The sequence below is a fragment of the Prionailurus viverrinus genome, chromosome E1 (genome assembly GCF_022837055.1).
Source record: "Prionailurus viverrinus isolate Anna chromosome E1, UM_Priviv_1.0, whole genome shotgun sequence".
Taxonomy (NCBI): domain Eukaryota; kingdom Metazoa; phylum Chordata; class Mammalia; order Carnivora; family Felidae; genus Prionailurus; species Prionailurus viverrinus.
The window spans coordinates 9,190,092-9,202,671 of NC_062574.1; the positions used below are offsets into that span (position 1 = coordinate 9,190,092).

Genomic DNA, 12,580 nt, shown 5'->3' on the forward strand with positions numbered 1-12,580 from the left:
GCAGGCCGTGAATGTTCTCCAGGGGAGCCAGAGCATGAACAGGAGAATGAGGTGAACCCCCACGTCTGGTTTATGCCCGTGTAGCTTCTAGAACCTCACTGTGCACTCCCAGAAATGCCTGGGGTGACCTTGAAGGAGGGAATACAAGAACAGAAGGCAAGAGCAGCAATTCGGGATTATCAATTGTAACATGGTATAATAGCATATCTTCATGGTGTAAGATCTGACACTTTTGGTAGATTTTAATATTTATATTATATACACACATAGGTTTATATAGATGGATATATTGGCATCATGAACTCTTTCTTCTGCAAATTCATTAATTAGCCCCCCCCCCCCCGCCAAATAAATGTAATATAAATGTATAATGCGTTGGGAAAGCGAATTTTGTAGAGCAAAGAATTATCTAAATGACAGAACCCCTGACTTCCACAAATTATCTTTAGGTTGTTAGAAAATAGGAGAAAAAAGAACTCCCTTTAAAAAAATTTTTTTTTAAATGTTTTTATTTATTTTTGCGACAGAGAGAGACAGAGCATGAGCAGGGGAGGGACAGAGAGAGAGGGAGACACAGAATCGAAGCAGGCTCCAGGCTCTGAGCTGTCAGCACAGAGCCCGATGCGGGGCTTGAACCCACAGACTGTGAGATCATGACCTGAGCCGAAGTCGGACGCTTAACCGACTGAGCCACCCAGGCGCCCCAAGAACTCCCTTTTAAAAGCTTATGATATAAATATGACACATGCACATGAATGCATACTGCTTCAAATAATAGTAAAACATGCCCGTGTACCTCCTACCCAGCTTGACATTCTGTGACCGGTATGTTACTTTCTGTGACAGTTGGTGTAGAGGAATGTTACTGGTATCAGTAAACCAACTGAATCTAGAAACTTGGCTAACCGATTTTTTACGGTTTTAAGGATTTGTTGCTTCTTTCAGGTTTTCTCCGTAGATATTCGTATCCTACTACATCATCCGCAAAGAACTAAATAAAATACATGTGAACCCATTTAACCCTCACCTGTATAACTCATTTATCTTCACAACCATCAGCGAAATAGGTATTACTTATTGTCCTCACTTTACAAAAAGAGAAATGAGGTATAGAGAGGTTAAGTAACGTGCCTGAGGTCAGACAGTATGCAGCAGAGTCAAGATTTTAAATTTCAAACCTGGCAGTCTGGCTCTAGGGTCTGTATTTTAACTTCTATGTATATAAGTAATTGCTATTCAAATTTTGTCTTTTCCAGCATCCTAACCAGCCCCTCCTCCCTTCCCCCCCCCCCCTTCCTATACTGGAGAGTACTGTACTCCCTCTTCTGTATTTAACATCAACAGTGCTAACATTCTCGTCTCATTCCCTCCCAGGCTGAAGGGACTACTCCTAAGCACCTGTGTTAAATTCACGTTTGCTCTGGGCTTTTGGTAAATAGATTTTACCAAGTTAAGGAAGCTTATCTGAGTTTTTAACCTAATCATTTATAGATAATGAACTTCACCAAATGAAGTTTCGGCTTCTGTTGATTTCATCATTTTATTTAATCATGTCATCATTTTATTCTTATCCTTTAGAGTCCATTAATGTAGCAAATTGCATAGCTAGATTTCCTGATGTTAAACTCCATTTGATCATGTACCAGACAAATTCAGTTGCCTTAAGATACTGTAGATATAGGATTTTTGCATCTCTATCGAAAAGTTGAATTAGTTTATAATTTTTGTGTTCCACATAGTGTCCTTATCCCTTTTAAGAACGAAGATGATCCTGAGTCACTAAAACAAATGCAGCAGCTTTGTCTCTTTGTTTTCCTGTTTTTAGAACATCTTGTACAAGATAGAGATTTGTTCCTTGAAAGTTTGGTAGAATTTGCAGCGTGGTCTCTTATTTCAATTTCTTTTATGGTAATTGATTTCCTAAAGTTTCCAATTTGTGTACCAATATTTTTTCATTTTATATTTTCCTAAATTTAGCTACTTTATGTTTTCAAATGTATCATTTAATAATTTCCATTGTGTCTCTATTTCTGCTGCTTATTTCATCTGTCTGCTTTCTCTTTTATTCCTTTTTTTAAAGTTTGTTTGTTTGTTTGTTTAGAGAGACAGAGCATGTGCACAAAACCGGGGGAGGGGCAGAGAGAGAATCCCAAGCAGGCTCTGCATTGTCAGCTCTCAGCCCCTACACAGGGCTCAATCTCACAATGAGATCATGACTCAGTTGAAATAGAGCTGGACGTTTAACAGATTGAACCACCCAGGCACCCCCGCTTTCTTTTTTAGATTCATCGTTCTCTCTGGAGATTTGCGTAACTTATTAATGTATTCACCAAACCAGTTTTAGTTTTTGTTTTTTTTTTATTAATTAATTGTTTGTAAGTAATCGCTACAGCCAACATGGGGCCATAATTCACAACCCTGAGATCAAGAGTTGCACACTCTTTGAACTGAGTCAGGTAGGCACCCTACCAGCTTTAGGTTTTGATAATTTTCACTACTGGTTTTGGGGTCTAGTAGTTCATTTATTTTAGCTCTTTATTATTTCTATATTTCTTATTTCTTTGGCTTAATCCATCCTTCTTTTTAGCTCCTTGAACACACTCCTTAGCCCACTTGTTTCTAATTTTTCTAAAATGTGTTTCAAATTATATGTGTATCTCTGGGGGTTCCTGACTGACTCAGTTGGTAGAGCTTGCAACTCTTGGTCTCGGGTTTGTGAGTTCAAACCCCACGTTGGGTGTAGAGATTACTTTAAAAAAATCTCTAAAAAAATTATATGTGTATCCTTTCAAGTATTCTTCTAGTTATGTCGTCCAATATTTTAATGAAAATTTTCAGTGTGGTTCAGTTCTATGTATTTCTTTATTTTTTTTTCATTATTTTCTCTTTAACCCAAAATTTATTAGTAGTATATTTTATTTTGCTCTTAATATTCAGAAGTAGAGAATTTTTAGCTCCCTTTTCAATTTTTATTTCTATTTTATCACATACAAAGAAGAGAGATCTGTGCTATCCAATATGATAGCCAACAGCCACATGTGGGTACGGAGAACTTAAAATGTGCTTAATCTAAATTGAGGCGTGCTCTCAGCATACAATACACAACAGATTTAGAAGCCTTAGGACAAAAATGTGAAGTGTCTTATTAATAAGTTTGATACTGATTAAAAGTTAAATATATTGGATACGTTGAATTATTTAAAAAAAAATTTTTTTTATTTATGTTTTGAGAGACAGAGCGTAAGTGGGAAAAGGGCAGAGAGAGAGGGGGACAGATGATCCAAAGCAGGCTCTGCGCTGACAGGCCGACAGTAGCGAGCCCAATGTGGGGCATGAATTCATGAACCGCGAGACCATGACCTGAGTTGAAGTCGGATGCTCAACCCACTGAGCCACCCAGGTGCCCCTGGATATATTGAATTAAATAAGTATATTTATTTAATGCATTTTGCCTCTTTTTTTTTTAATTTTTTTTTAACGTTTTATTCATTTTTGAGACAGACAGAGACAGAGCATGAACGGGGGAGGGGCAGAGAGAGAGGGAGACAGAATTGGAAGCAGGCTCCAGGCTCCAAGCCATCAGCCCAGAGCCCGATGCGGGGCTCAAACTCACGGACTGCGAGATCGTGACCTGAGCCGAAGTCGCCGCCCAACCGACTGAGCCACCCAGGTGCCCCAATGCATTTTGCCTCTTAAAAAAAACCTTAAAAAATATGACTATTAGAAAATTTTCAATTACATATGTGTCTTGCATTCTATTTCAATTATCTATAATATATGTAGTAACATAGATATCTGATACTCATTTTGTTTATTTATTTATTTTGAATTTTTTTTTTTTTTTAAGGAGACTCCACACCCAGCATGGAGCCCAAATCAGGGCTTGAACTCATGAGTCTGAGATCAAAACCTGAGTTGAGATCAAGAGTCAGGTGCTTGGGGCAGCTGGGTGGCTCAGTTGGTTAAGCATCTGACTCTTGGTTTTGGCTCAGGTCATGATCTCACGGTTTCATGAGTTTGAACCCCGCATCCGGCTCCATGCTGATGGTGCAGAGCCTGCTTGGTATTCTCTCTCTCTCTGCCCCTCCCCCACTCACGCTATCTCTGTCTCTCTCAAAACAAATAAACTTAAAAATATATATATTAAAAAAAAAAAGAGCCAGATGCTTAACTGACTGAGCCACCCAGGCATCCCTGATATCTAATTTAATTGAGGCATCTTCTGTATTTGAGCATATAGTCAGTTTTTCTGAATAATGCATGTATGCTAGAATAGAATGTGTATCTGTTTGTTGCATGACAAGTTGCTGTAAATCTATTATCTTGGGCTTCTTAATCCTGGTATTAAAACTTCTATAGCTCTCCTTCCTCTTGTCTGCTTGGTGTATAATTTCTCAGGGGTTATGTAAAACTTTCCTACTACCATTACTGACTTTTCTGTCAGTCATTCTATCTACTTGATCTCTCATTCATTTTTTTATAAGTATATAATGGGTTCAGACGAGAGGATACGTAGACTGATTTCTCCCTGATCCTTCCTGCTGAGTTCATTATAAGTGCTAGAAATAACAAACGAGAGGTCTGATAGGTAGAAAGAGGAGGGTGGACTGGGTAGAGAGACAGACCTCAGGACTAGAGGAACCCCACGGTGGCAGAGCAACTCACAACCCAAACCTAGCATGAGAAGGTGGCCCAGGTAGACTCATTCTTTTCCCAGATCAAATAGAGGCCCTACCTACAATACCAGAGGAGCCTGATAGCACTTCCTTATTGGAAGGCCCACTGACCATAAGAACCAGGGAAAGCATTCTCTTTCCCTATAAGCCTGACTCTCCTCACCCATCCAGAACACCAGCTGTATGGGGAGCACCTGCAAGTGGGGAGAGGGGAGGCCTGTCACAATCACACAGCCAGGAAGCCTCTTTGTCCCTTGGACCTGAAACTCCCCTCCCCCGCCTAGAGCTGAAGTAGGAGGGCAGTGTCACTTAGAAGAAATGGCACTGACAAGGGGGATCCCACCACTACAACTGATTGAGAAGCTTCCATGTTCCCCCAAGCCTGAGACCCCTCTCACGCACAGAGAGAAAACAGGCTTTAATCTGCACATACTGGGGGATCTGACCAAGACAATCAGCTGGCCCAGAAAGCACTCTCTGTCCCAGCCAGCCCTGGGAATCTCCACCTCCACACCCAGCACACATCCACACTCACATCTGGAGACCCCAGGTGGTTGGACCAGCAGGGGAATGCCACCACATGAAGGGCCCAAACTAGGAAGCACTCTTTTCCCCCGTGAGCTGGAGACCCCTTTCCCCACCTTAGCCCAGCCTGCGGAAGCTCTTTCTACCCACTCAGGCAGCACCAGCAAGGACCAGTGGGAGCCCCAGCCAGAGCCAATAAACCAAGCAGACCAAAATAGTATCACAAAGGCTCTGAATGTTAAATGCTTATTGAAATCACAGCCCACAAAAGTAGGCCAAGACTTGTATGCTAAACCTAAACAGGGTGACAGCGGTCTAAAACAGAAGATTTAAATAGGACCCAGAGTCTCCTAACGTAATCGACAGAATATCCAGGAATCAATACAAAATCACTCATCATACCAAGAACCAGGACAATCACAACCTGAAGGAGAAGAGACAGTTGACAATGTCAGCGCTGAGAAGAATCAGATTTTTGATTCCTCCAACAGGGATTTAAAGGAGCCATCATTTGAAAAAAATATTTCAGTAAGAATTTACAAATTCTCTCAAAACAAATTTAAAAATTTTAAATCGTAGCCAAGAAAAGAAGTTATACAGAAACAAATGAACATTATAAAACTAAAAAATACAAATACTGAAATAAAAACCTCACTGGATAGGCTCAATAGTAGAGTGGAGATGACAGATAATAGGATCTATGAACTTAGGTACAGATCAATAGAATGAACTCAATCTGAAAAACAGAAAAACACACTGACAAAAAAAATGAACAGAGCCTCAGGGACCTGTTGGGACAATGACAAAAGATTAAGCAATGTTAACGTGAGTCCCAAAAGAAGAGGAAAGACAGGGTGAAGCTGAAAGAGTATTTAAGGAAATAATGGCAGATAAGTTCCAAAACTTGGTAAAAGACATAAATTTACAGATTCAAGGAGCTGAACAAATCCCAAATAAATAAACATAAATAAATCCTGAACAAGACACATCATAATTAGAATTCTGCAAACTAAATGCACAGAAGAAATCTTGAAAGCAGCAGAGAAATGTCACATTACCTATAGGGGCACACCACTGAATGACAGCAGGTTTCTCATATTTGGAACCATAAAAGCCAGAAGAAAATGGTACATTTTCAAGTGTGTCAATTTGAAGGGAAAGAATTGCCGACCATGAATTGAATACCCAAAGAAACTATCCTTCAGGAATGAAGAGGCATTCCAGACATTCTCAGATGAATGGTAACAATGAGAATTTGTCACTTAGCAGACCTACCCTTAAAGAATGGCTAAGAGAATTTCTAACAACAACAACAACAAAAAAGACATGATAAAGGAAGGACTCACGGAGCATCAGAAAAGAAGAAAGAACAATGGAAAGAGTAGAAATATAGGCCAATACAATAGATTATACTTCTCATGAGCTTTATAAGTATATGGGGTCCCTCTTTTGTCCATTATGTTGTTTTTATCTTGAGTCTAATTTTATTAATAATAACGTTTTATCTGGGTATTCTTTTAGTTCTTTGCCTGGTATATCCTTTGCCATCACTTTGTTTTTAATACTTCTCTGTTGTTTAGTTTCCAGTGTATCTTTTGTAAAAAATATATTGCTGCATCTTGGGGTTCATGTTAGTTTTTTGTTTGTTTTTAATTCAGAGATTCTCTGCCTTTTGACGGATGGGTGTGACTCATTTACATTTATTGTGATAAATTCTATAATAAGTCATTCAATGTTTTCCCTTGATCATACTTTATTGTTGTTTCTTGTTTTCCTCTTGTCTGGGTTTCCATTAAATAATCAATTATTTTCTTCTGGTTTGAATGTTACATCTACTTTTACTCTCATGGTACTTGTACCTAACTTATTAAAACTCACACCTATGTTTTCCCCCCAATTCCATCCATTTATTAAGCTTGTGAATATGTGTATTCTCCCTGTAATCAAGACAAGTAACTTAATTACCTCACTTTTGCATTTCTACTTCCCACCCTCATCCCCAATGGTATTAAAATTTTAGTACTGGATCGTTGGGTACTGACACGTAGTTGGTGTCACCCTGTCTTACTACCTCTGTTCCTTCGTTAAGATGATGATAAACTCTTTACTAAATTCTTTCCAAGATGATGATAAACTCTTGGCTAATTATTTCTCTTTATTTATATCTTGAAGCATCTTCTTGAATTTTTTCTTCTTGCAGAAATACTTCGTCCAAGAATATTTCCAAGGTCCTGTATGCATAAGAGCATCTTTATTTTGCCTCAATTACATGGTACTTAACTAAAATTCTAAGTTTTATCTTTTCCAACTTGAAAACACCATTACACTTTCTTCTGCAGTCAGTACTACGATTGAACAATCAGATTTATTTATGCGATTATTATTTACTGAAGGGCCACACAATTCCAGGTGCTGTTTTTGACACTGGGGATTTAGCATTGAACTTTGTTTTGTAGGTGATCTGTTTTGTTTCTGGGAGTTTTTAGAGTTTTTTGTTATTTATTTTGGAAGAGATAATCAAGAGTGACTGCCAGTTGAGCTGTGAGTTAGACCCAAACAATGGGAGGCTCCTTGCCCCCTCCCTTGTCCTTGGAAATATATATTCTGCCCACCATTGCCACAGTAAGGGTCATTTTGGGGATGCAGCCTTTAGAGAGTAATGTGTTATTGAGACCATGTGGACTGAATATGTGACTGAACCCAGTTAAGGCCTCTTTATAAACTTTAAAGATTCTGGTGGGTGGGTGCAGAGATAAACTTGTCTTGCAGCACTCAAGACAAGCTGGTATATAAGTTCCTTTGCTTATTAAAATTGCTGCTTATTGGGGCACCTGGGTGGTTGTCGGTTAAGCATCCAACTCTTGATTTCTGCTTTATATGTTATAAATTGTTCAGTTTATTTTCTTTTTATAGCAATAAAATTCTTCAGATATCTCCCCCCCCTCCCCCCATGGGCCCAACAGGTTATAAGCCGATAATAATAGGGAGGGAAGAGAACCAAGCCCTGGAGTGTTTCCTTTATCCTCTTCAACTTACCAGGAAGGGCACAAGCTGTAGATCATACGTTTGTCTGTGGAGATGGCAAGGGGCACTTAGGGGGATTTGAGTTATTTTTAAAGCAGAGAATCTATTGCGGTAACATTTGGGCAAGGTCACTCCCCATATACCACCCTCTCCCTAACAGATTACCTTATCCCTCAGAGGACCTATCTCTACCTCTTTTTTTACAATAATCAGCTGGCTCACTCTGTGTGTGTGTGTGTGTGTGTGTGTGTGTGTGTGTGTGTGTGTGTGTCGGGGTGGGAGAAAGCTGAATAAAATCCTTTGAGATGAATATACTTGCATCTATCAGTACCCACTCTTCTCCCAGCCCAGCTCTAAGGCTACCCTGTGAAATGGTGAAGGAGTAGGCAAGGAATTACCCAGCTCAATGTGAGAGTAGATGGAAAGGACCAGAAAAAAGCAAAAAACAAAAAACACTAAAAAGCAGCCCCACTCCCTATAGCACCTACCTGCAGTCTCCTTTTGGCATCTGTCTTCCACTGCTGCTGCCATTCTATCCCCACCTACACACACACACACACACACACCCTAGGACCAACCGTAGCCATTAGTGTTCCAGAGGGTTTCCAATCAATTTTTCAGTAGTCTCTCAATCCAACAACCTCCCTCCTGCCACAGGATATCCAGGTTGGGTTTGGGGAAAGGAGCTAGACATTTAAGTTAGGATGCTGTATTAGTTAGCTTTTCTTTGCATGACAACATTGCTATACATTTAGTGGCTCAAGACAGCATGCATTTATCATCTCGTACTGTCTTCAGGTGAGGTCTGAGGACAGCTTAACTGGGTCCTCAGCAGCCAGCTATTAAGCTGTCAGCCAGGGCTAGGTTCTCGTGTGTAGACTATCCTAGAAATGATCCACTTCCAAGCACCAGGGGGTTGTTGGCAGCGTTTGGGTTCTTGCTGGCCACCCACAGTTCCTTGTCATGTGGGCCCCCTCCCCAACACCAACCCTTTTTATATCAAAGCCAGCAAGGAGTCTTCTAGCAAGAAGCATTAGAATCACGTCACCTTGTCGTGTGCAATTGTTTAACAGTGAGTCACCGGTCCTACCCACACTCAAGACGGATTACACAAGGGTGTGAATGATGGGAGCTATGCCGGATAACGGGGGCCAGAGAAGGGGTGCCTTCTTGCGGGGACTAAAAATCATTTTTCCCCAAAGTTTTTGAAAACCATTTCAAAAGATTTTGGCAATAAAGTAACGTTATATTCTTGCTTTAGAATGATCCCTGACCAGAAAGTGAGCAGAATACACTGGTGGGAAAGAAAACTTGAGTTAGGGACTTGGAGATAGACCGTGGAAAAGAAGAGTTGAGCATATTCTGGTTCTGGCTTTTGCAGAGGGGTTTGTGGGCAAACGACGAATGAAAGTCATTCGTCGAGATGAGGAAAGGCAGTTTAGAGGTTTTAGAGTTTGGTTAGTTAGAGGTTAGTGAAAGAATACAATAAAAGACTAACCACTCTCCCTTGGGCAAACAACCTCTTTTGATAAATTTCAATTAATTGTTATGGCTGCAAAGAATCTGCTGCTCCCACTTGTTGAAACTGGCCGAGTCTTTTCAACTCATCTATCTCACAGAAGTCAGTGTTCTGCATCACAAGCCGTCTATGGACGCACAAACAGCGGTTTGGGGACACAACCCGCTGTTCCCCAAAATACACCTTTCACATTGTTTGAAGGCAAAGGAGGAGTTTGGGAGGACAAAAATACGGGGAAAGCCACATGCCCTCATATAATCTGACAGCTGAGTCGTCAGGGTTGAAGTCCTCAGCGGCCCTAAGCACTGCGCGGCGGTCCCACGAGGAGACAAAGCGCGGGTACCCGCCGACGCGGCGCAGCCTCTCGGCGTCCGCGCTCTCCCCGGGGAGAGTCCGACACGAGCGTTGCGGCCCGATACTCTCGCGAGAGGAAAGGAGACCACAGCTCCTTCGAGTCTCCCAGCCGCGCCACGTGTGCTCCCACCTGCTGAGAAAAGGAGTCTGGCAGCGCCCAGAGGCTTCTGGGATTCGTAGTTCCGGGGCTGGCTGAGGCCTGCCAGCCTTGCCCCCCCCGCTCCTTCTTACGCATGCGCGACTCCGAGCTGGCCCAAGAAGTTCGTAGCCTTTGTCAGGCCCGGGATGGGAGGTGAGTTGGCCGCTCGCCTGCCGCTCTTCTCCGCCCAGCCTAGATGGTGGCCCCTGGGGCATCCTTCCGTGCCGAGTCGGGGCTGGAGTGCGCGTTTGTGGAAGGGGCCTCGAGGGAGGATCATGAGCCCCATCCCTTCGCGCTCCGGGCCGAATCCCTCCCGCGGTGCCGCCTCCCCGGGACGCGGGTGCGAGCGCGGTGCGGGCGGGGGCGCGACGGGCGGGGCCGCGGGGCAGGCGCGGGGCTTCGGGGAGAGGCCGGAGCGCGGCGGGGTTTGTCTGCGCGCCTGCTACCTTGGCTGGACCCGTGCAGCCGCTCGGTGCCCCCAGGGACAGCTGCGAGCTGCAGGGACAGGCACCTGGCACCCAGCCTCAGGGATGCTCTCCCCGGGTTTCCAGGTTCCAGCCTCGCGGCACCGAGCCAGGCTCGAGAGTGAGGAAGAAACCCGACCCGACCAGATCGAAACCTTTCAGCGGAGCCCCCCGAGGGAAGGCAGGAGGGAGGACGACGAGGCCACGGAGGCTTCTCACTGTTCGGCCCGGAGAAGTCTGAACTGGCGGGGGAGATCGGAACCGGGAGCAGGTGGTGATCATGGAGACCGATGTGCACGAGAAGAGAGGTGAGAGTTGCAGAAGTATTGAACTTGTGTTGTGGAAGGGCCGAATTCCTTCCTCCTGAAGGGAAATCAGTTGGCCTCACAGGAGGTGGCTCTTGGTTGAGAGTGCTGTCCGTCTCCTTTGTCTGGGGGACGGATGGCCTCTTTGAGTGAGCAGGGAGGGCTTGGTGTGGGATCCATGCCCCTTTCCTCTCCAGCTGGGCGCACAATGGACCCTTCAAAGCCACCCCCAAAGTCCGAGCGGAATGTTAGCTTCTAAGGCGTGAACATAGCCTCGATTACTTTTTCACCCACCTTCTTCTTCCCAGATGATTATGCCATCCTAGCCTCAATCATCGGTCTGAGAACTTAGCTTTTTGCTTGGCAAAAGTATTTCCCATACCTTTGATGCCTTTTTGTCTGGACAACAGCCCTATGATTTCAAAAAGCAAGGGATTTTTGTGTTATACAGGAGAAAACAGGCCTAGAAGTCCGTGACTGACTTCCAGTGCTACTAGAACAGTCTTTGTTGAAGTTCGGCTTCCTACATCAGAATTACATGCCCGGGTGCTTGTTAGATTTCTAGATCGCACCACAGACTCAACTAACGATAATTATTTGGAGATGGGATACAGCAGTCTCCGGTTTTCAGTAAGCTTGCAGGATGCTTTTTGCAAACCAGTTGAGTCTGTTTTTCTGATAGGGACGTTCGGCTCAGGGATCAAACGGACTTATTTTGTTTTCGAGATCAGAGAGTGCCATCTTCCAGAATGTGTTATAATTGTAGCAGTGCTTCTGGACATTGGCCGTGACGCTGGGATCCTGGGTTGTTTGGGGCTCCCTTCTGTTACGGTGCTGGTAGGGAGCTTCATTCGTATGGTGGGGTGGGGGGGGGGGGATTTGGCTGATCCGAGTCACAAGATGGATTCAGGCCCTATCATCACTGCTTTCTTGCCCTTAGCTCTGTCTTCCCAGGATGCTCCCCTTTCCCAAGAGCGGAGCACAGAAGAGGGGGAAGTGGCAGCTCTGCGACTCACAGCTAGATCCCAGGTGAGTGGGAGTCCCTACCGATTATTGAAAACGCCGCCTGATTTCTCAGAGTGCACACGTACCCCCTTGTTTTTAGGGTGGGCTTTCGTTGTCCGCTAGAGCTCGAGTAGAGAGCTGGGTTCCAGTTCTAAGAGACTTGCTTGGGTATATAATGCACTCCGTAGAAAATGTCTTCTACTTACCCCAGTACCCTCTCCATCTAGTATTTATTGTCATTCAACAGGCATAGGAGGAGCATTGTCCTTCTTGGACTGTTTATGCTCTTTCTGTGCTTGGTAACTTAGGGAACTTTTTTTTTTTTTTTTTTTTTTTTTTTTTTTAAGGTTTTATTTATTTTTGAGACAGAGAGAGACAGAGCATGAATGGGGGAGGGGCAGAGAGAGAGGGAGACACAGAATCAGAAGCAGGCTCCAGGCTCTGAGCCATCAGCCCAGAGCCCGACAGGGGGCTCGAACTCACGGACCGCGAGATCGTGACCTGAGCTGAAGTCGACACTTAACCGACTGAGCCACCCAGGCGCCCCAGGAACTTATTTTATTTTTAAA

At 43.5% G+C, this 12,580-nt stretch overlaps 1 protein-coding gene across 5 annotated transcripts in view; it reads left to right on the top strand.

Moving 5' to 3' along the window:
- The first annotated feature begins 10,289 nt into the window (after nucleotides 1–10,289).
- The window catches only part of ZNF286A (zinc finger protein 286A), a 48,207-nt gene continuing 45,916 nt past the window's right edge, over nucleotides 10,290–12,580 (top strand). For 4 of the 5 annotated variants that reach the window (XM_047832454.1, XM_047832458.1, XM_047832457.1 and 1 more), the window contains exons 1-3: nucleotides 10,290–10,390; nucleotides 10,789–11,009; nucleotides 11,947–12,035. In XM_047832454.1, coding sequence (XP_047688410.1) covers nucleotides 10,982–11,009; nucleotides 11,947–12,035 — 117 coding nt within the window. In that variant the 5' untranslated portion in view covers nucleotides 10,290–10,390; nucleotides 10,789–10,981. Of the gene's footprint in view, nucleotides 10,391–10,444; nucleotides 10,578–10,788; nucleotides 11,010–11,946; nucleotides 12,036–12,580 lie in introns of those variants that run through there. The other variant, XM_047832455.1, reaches the window with a different exon arrangement.